This window comes from Herpailurus yagouaroundi, unplaced genomic scaffold (assembly GCF_014898765.1).
Source record: "Herpailurus yagouaroundi ecotype Mexico unplaced genomic scaffold, PumYag 166, whole genome shotgun sequence".
In the NCBI taxonomy this organism is placed as follows: Eukaryota; Metazoa; Chordata; class Mammalia; order Carnivora; family Felidae; genus Herpailurus; species Herpailurus yagouaroundi.
In genome coordinates, this window is record NW_024412407.1 from 6,095,633 (window position 1) to 6,102,378 (window position 6,746).

The following is a 6,746-nucleotide window of genomic DNA, read 5'->3' on the forward strand; positions in this document are numbered from 1 at the left end:
TTGTTTACTTTCCCTTCCATTGTCTCTCCTCTTCCCCTTCCCATCTTGTCATTTCCCTGTTCCCTGTCTTCCTTCCTCTCCCATCTCTTCTCTTCTTTTCTACTTTCCTTCTCTCTCCTCTGGAGTTTCTCTTCTATTTAGGTCCAGTTTTCTTATAACCTGGTGTCCTCCCAGAATTCTCAACCCTTTAATGCCAGGTAACGAGAAGGAGCAGCTGTGCCTCATGTGTCTATGCAGTCAGGTTCCACTCCAGGAAAGGGCTGGTCCTCGGTGATGTGACCCAAAGGGACAGGGTGTCTCCTGACTTCCCTTGAGGAAAGGGAGAGTGAGGGGAGGATGTTAATATTTGTTAAAATGTGTCACAGGCCAAGTAAAACACAGAGATAGAGGACTTTATTATATGTATTTTGTTTCATTGCCACAACAACCCTGTGAAGTATGTATGTGTCTGTCTTATTTATTATTGGTTTCATATCACGGATCGGAAATCTGAGGCTCAAAGAGGTGCAGTAATTTGCTGAAGCTGGTATGAGGGAAAGCGCAGATCAACACAGATAGGCGTGCCTCTTTCCTCTACCGCAGTACTATGTGCATTTGACCAGTTATTCAAATGGTGACACGTTAGGAACTTCTGGCTTCAGGAGTAGGCACAGGACTGCTTGTGGCAGGGGATGTCAGGTGATGGTTGTGGGGGAGGTGAGGAGAAGGGCTTGGAACTTTGTCAAAACACTGGAAATGATATTGTAAAGGCAGCCACATGCTTTACGCAGGCCTTGGGACCCACACCTCCCCGTGCCTCCACGACAATTCCCAACTTGGGTCTACACCCAGGTTGACTCTGTTCTCAATGCCTCTCACACAGAAGGTGAAGGAACCCCTCTGGGCGCGTGAGGCATGCATCCTGAGGAAGCTGCTGGGTTCTTTGGGGAACCTGATGTGCATCCTGTATATTCTGTGCTGGCCTCCAAGACACCGTTATAACACAGGATTTCACTTTTGACTTTAATGCAAAGAATAAACATCACAGAGACATTTTTTAATACCCATATACAGCCTAGGTTCTGACCACTTCCCAAGCAACCTTCTAGGCAGGGACATTTTCTCTTTGTTTTTTCTTGCTCTGTATTTCCACTCCACCCAGACAGGGCTGGCTATCCCAGGTTTCCTCCAGATCCTCTTGCTGGCCCTCTACATTCTGTACATCTCCCTATCTGGTACCCATCACTCAGGGTTGCATCTCTCGACATCTATGAGGAACTGGGAACTATATTCCTTTTTTTTTTTTTGGTCAGTTTTCCTGGTATTATTCCTGTCACCCCCGAGAGCCATGCTCTTTCCCTACACCGAAAATCACCTGTGGCATTTGTTACATGCAGATCCCTGGGCCTCGCATCTAGAGATTCTGATTCTGTAGGTCTGATGAAGAGCCTAGAAGTCTTCATTTGTAAACAGCTACTCTAGATCATTCTGGTACCAGGTGGTCCACATCCCATACCTTGAGAAATATGTTGATACAATTCAAATAAAAAATTAGAATTTTTTGGTGTCATTTTTAAGAGGTTTCGAAGATTTTCTGATAGAGGGAAAACTACAGAATTCTCTTGTTGAGTTTAATTTATGTCTTTCTTTTCTCATTTAATTGTCTCCTTCCTTTTCCCTACTTCCTACCTGTCTGACATCAACAACAGGAGGACTAATGGGAACTCTCAGAGCAGTGGCCCAGTTGGCCTCTTGGGCTGTAGGTATGAATGGCTGACTCCTCCTCTCCCAAGGGGATGCCTTGTCTGGATGCAGGGGAACTGGCTCTCGCACCATCACTACCTACATCACTGCTCCATAGACTTTACGCTCAAGTCTGTCTATGTTTCTGAGATTTCATTTGAAGCATGTCAGGAGATGTTAATTGTGGTCCTCATTACCATCTCCCTACCCCCTTCCTTTTTCTATCTGCCAACCTTAGTCTTGCCATCTTAGGTTAATAATTTGCAGATGTTCCCCACTTGGTATTGTTCTCTGCTCTTTCTTGCATTCTTTTCCATATTCATTCATTCGTTCGTTTTTGTCAACTAATATTTATGGAGTGTCTATAATATTTTGGCCCTGTATAAGGCATGAGATTTTGATCCCTACCCCATCCCAACTGGAAAAATGAAGTTACGTTATTTTGTCAGACATCTATTTTCAATCCCTCAGTATTCATCTTTTCACTGTGGTCTCTAGTCCTCTAGACTTTGAGGAGGGGGCTAAGCTGGAATCCAGGAAGAAGTCGCTTGCTGTCCTATTCCCTCTCAGTGGGGTATCACTTGGGATGAGCTGTCCCCAGAGCCTATGAAGGGCCCCCTTTACCTCTTGGTTCTTGAGGCTGTAAATAATGGGGTTGACCATAGGGGTGAATACAGTGTAGAGGACAGAGAAGGCCTTTCGGAGCAAGGGGGCCATGTGGTCTGTTGGGGCTACATAGACCACAATGAGAGTGCCATAATACACCCCGACCACACTGAGGTGGGAGGAACAGGTGGAGAAAGCTTTCTGTCTACCATGGCCTGAAGGTATTTGCAGCACAGTCCTTAAGATGAAGGCATAGGATGCCACAATCAACAGGAAGGGGACCAGTGTCAGAAAGCCTGAGATGCTCACTCCAGCTGCCCACATAACCCCCACATCTCCACAGAACAGCCCTACAACTGGAGCAAAGTCACAGAAGTAGTGGTCGATCTCCCTGTTGCCAGGGCAGAGGGTCAGAGGGGCTGCCAGGGCCAGAGTGAAGGCAGAGAAAGAAAATCCACTGACCCAGACTCCAGCAGCCAGGCAGCCACACAACCATGGGCTCATCAGGACAGGGTAGCGAAGCGGGTGGCAGATGGCCAGGTAACGGTCATAGGACATAGCAAATAGCAGGAGGCACTCAACTGCAGCCAGCGAGGCAAACATGTAGAACTGGACCAGACAGCTGACCAGTGAGATGGCCTCCCTCCCTTTCAGGAAGCTCTGCAGCAGCTGAGGCATGATGTTGGAGGTGTAGCCAATCTCCAGCAAGGAGAAGTGGCAGAGGAAGAAGTACATGGGTGTGTGGAGTGTCCGACTGGAGGCCACAGCCAGCACGATGAGGGTGTTTCCCCCAACTGTTACCACATAGATGGCTAAAAAGAAGGTGAAGGGGAGGAAGCCCAGGTGTTGCAGCTCCCCAAAGCCAACCAGGATCAGCCAGGTGGTCTGGTTTTCACTATCACCACTGGACTGCTTCCTCATCTAGATCTGGGCCCAAGAGAAGAGAAAAAGGTTAACTTTAAATTTTTTTAATGTTTATTTATTTTTGAGAGAGACAGAGACAGAGGCAGAGTATGAGCAGGGGACGGGCAGAGAGAGGGAGACACAGAATCCAAAGCAGGCTCCAGGCTCTGAGCTGTCAGCATAGAGCCTAATGCGGGGTTCAAACTCACAGACTGCAAGATCATGACCTGAGCCGAAGTCGGACATTTAGCCAACTGAGCCACTCAGGCACCCCTAGAAGAAGGTTAACGTTAACAAAGATCCTATTAGGACCACACGCTATACTTGGCTTATTTATTTATTCATCACAGCAAGCACTAAAGATAGCCCTTATTGTCTCTTGTATATAGAGGAGAAACTGAGACCCAGTGGGATTAAGTCAATTATTTAAGGCAATTATGATGGAGTCATGATGTGAACCCAAGTTTGCTTGACTCCAAATCTCCTTCCATAGTCTACTATCCCATAGTGCTTTCTCAAATCCTTCCTGAGTGATAGAAATATCGGTATCAGAGAGCAGCGTAGGACTCTTCCAGTCATCAGTGAGCTGTTTACTGACAGTCTCGGCTGAGCGTCAACAGCAGAACCACACCTGGTGACCTCTTCTGGAGGGGTGGGAGGAGTACCCATTACTTAGTGGGGAGGTGGTCCTACTCTGAGGTCATGCACATTCCTGAAGTAACCCCTCATCTCATACTGTTATTCCCTTTCCAAGAAAATGAGACTTGGAAATTTTGATGAGAAATTTATAGCATTTATTCTATGTGAGATACAATCTAGAAAGATCTGAATTAACCTAGATTCCACTCCCCTCGGAAGCCATTCCTTTTCCTTGGAAAAGTGGCCTGGTGACCATTGGTAAAGCCATTTTCAGAGTCCAGAGTGCTCACAAGTAAAGCCATTTTCAAACTGTGCTCAGACTCTAATCAGTTTATTGGAAGCTGAGAATACTTCCTTTTTTTTGGCTTGCTGCCCTATTTCTCTCTACAGGTCACTTGGTCAATTTATCTCCCCTAATGTCAGTTATTTAGACATTTCTACCCTGTAATAAGATTCCTTCTCTTAGTCGTTAACAATACTACACTAACACCAAACACAGACGAAGACCTTGATCAGTATTTGTAGAATGAATGAATAAAAGAATAAATAAATTAATTAATCACAGTAATTTTCCAATGATAAATTGCCACAAAAAACTTGCAGCATCTGATTATTAATGATTGGGCTAGGGAAAAAAGCATTTAAATGATTGCTAAAATAAGAGAGGGAATCTCTGAGTTCTTTCCTAACTGAGGGAATATTGGTATATTGTCGCTCAGAGTTTGAGATGGAACCATGATTAAAGTTGGAGATGGAAGCCAAGTAGGGGTGTGTGTGTGTGTGTGTGTGTGTGTGTGTGTGTGTGGTAGGGGGAAGAAACCAGAAAGCCCAACATGATAGAGAGTTTTCTCATTTTTGAAGTTAAGAAAGATGACATTCCAGGGGCACCTGGGTGGTTCAATTGGTTAAGGGTCTGATTCTTGATTTTCGCTCAGGTCATGATCTCACAGTTTGTGAGATTGAGCCCCACATTGGGCTCTGGACTGATAGTGCAGAGCCTGCTTTGGATTCTCTCTCTCCCTCTGTCTCTGCCCCTCCTCCTCAAAATAAATAAACATTAAAAAAAAAAAAAAAGATGATGTGCCGCATTAGCAGATGGCATCAAGAACACATGGTTTTTGTATTCCTTCCCTGGTCTTACCTTTCCCTCTGGTTTTGGGCTTATATCATGCAGACACACATTTGGTCACATGGGGGATACAGACATAGAAGGAATAGAATATTTTCAAATGTATTGGATACATATTTTTATCTTTTGCATACTAGTGACTTCTTAAAGAGCTAGAAAGAGATTTAAATTGAGAATGGAATAGATCCTAGGTTTAGCAGAAAGATGGAGCAAGGGAAGAAACTAAAAAACTAGTCAAACCAAAACAACCAACCAGTCAACAGACCCAAAACTTCTTAAGTCTTGTCAAGTCTCTGAGTCAATGCTTATGATAAAAAAGTTACTGTTGCTCTTGTTAACCAGTTAATTTGGCCTTGGTCCCTGGTAAAATTATTAAATAGATGCTTTATAGAGCACGTGGAAGTCTTATAAGGAGACATCACCAGAAGCTAAATAATGCTACTAAGTATAATGTCAAACCTCACATAATGTCCCTTAATGGTAGTATTAATAATTTAGTAGATCAGGAGAAAGGAGTAGAAAAAGGACATATTAATTTCAGTAAAGCTTCATAGAAAAGATAATGACTGTGAGCTTAAAAATAACACTTTTAGTTTGGCTACTATACACCAAAATTTCTCATGAATGATTCTGAAAATCTGGAGAAACATGTCTAGTAAAAAGGAGAAGGCTTTGTCTTCTTGTCTTTACCTCTTTTGGCAGTGACTTCCATAAACAGCAAATATGCATGGCTCATCAAACTTCAGATGATATGAAAACAGAGTGAAGAAGCCAGTATTATAGGTGATAGAATTATAATTCAAAATAATCTTGTCTTTTGAAATGCTAGACTAAAAACAAGATGAAATTTAACAGGGGCACATATAAAATCGGCTTGTAGGCTTTAACAATCAATTAAAAAGTAGCCATTTATGTGAAAATGATTTGAGATTTTGTTGAGTGTTATGAATTGGGACTTCAGAACTGTGAAGTATGAGGAACATGTGAAGAATGTGGAGATGTTTACTCTGGAAATGACAAAATGATGGGAGAATATGATAGCTGTTTTCAGGTATTGGAAGGATCCCCCCCACCCCAGGACTTATTTATTTTATAGCTGGATTTTGTACCTTTTGACCACCTTCATCCAATTCCTTCCTTCCCCAGCCCCCCGGAAGGATTCTTATAAAGAAGAGGGACTAAAGTTAGCTCATAGGTGCTCAGAGGGCAGAACAAGGACCAAGGGGTGATGATGGTGGAAAATCCATACCCACCTACCTGTGCTGGTTTCAAAGAGGTGATTCTTATGGGGTGGACTGTTATTATTTACAGCATGATATTGGGGTATCAAAATAAAGTGAGGCTCATTGGACAGGATCAGAGGGGAGGAAATGAAGTTCCTTCCTAGATGCTCCAGGAGTTGGCAAATAATGGGTCCCATTCATTGGAACATACTGGAATAAGCACAAGACATTTAAAAAATATGGCAAGCTCCATTCTGAATTTGTTTAGGTTGGTCAGAGGTGGTTGTCTCTGTTGGCAGAGAGTAGTGTTGAGCCAGATGCACCCTAGACACTCAGATTCAGTGGAAAGGGAGCCTGATCTGCTTTGGGCTTTGAGTCAACTCCTCTCCTGGTTGTTCTTACCTCCAGACTAAATTCTTCTGTCAGCTGTCAGCTCTGTGGACTTTATGCTTCTCTCTTATGGAGGCTCCATGTTACTGGCTTCCCCTACTCCAGAGTGCTCACAGACCACTATTGTCCTTATT

At 43.6% G+C, this 6,746-nt stretch overlaps 1 protein-coding gene across 1 annotated transcript; it reads right to left on the reverse strand.

Annotated features, from left to right (window-relative positions):
- Positions 1 to 1,132: 1,132 nt before the first annotated feature.
- On the reverse strand, positions 1,133 to 3,310 carry LOC121039053 (olfactory receptor 11A1-like). Its single transcript, XM_040489055.1, has one exon. The coding sequence runs from the start codon at positions 3,247 to 3,249 to the stop codon at positions 2,197 to 2,199; it is 1,053 nt and encodes a 350-aa protein (XP_040344989.1). The 5' UTR covers positions 3,250 to 3,310; the 3' UTR covers positions 1,133 to 2,196.
- Positions 3,311 to 6,746: the final 3,436 nt, after the last annotated feature.

Excerpts from the sequence above, each read along its gene's own strand:
- LOC121039053 (XM_040489055.1), bottom strand. The coding sequence starts at position 3,249 with ATGAGGAAGCAGTCCAGTGGTGATAGTGAAAACCAGACCACCTGGCTG.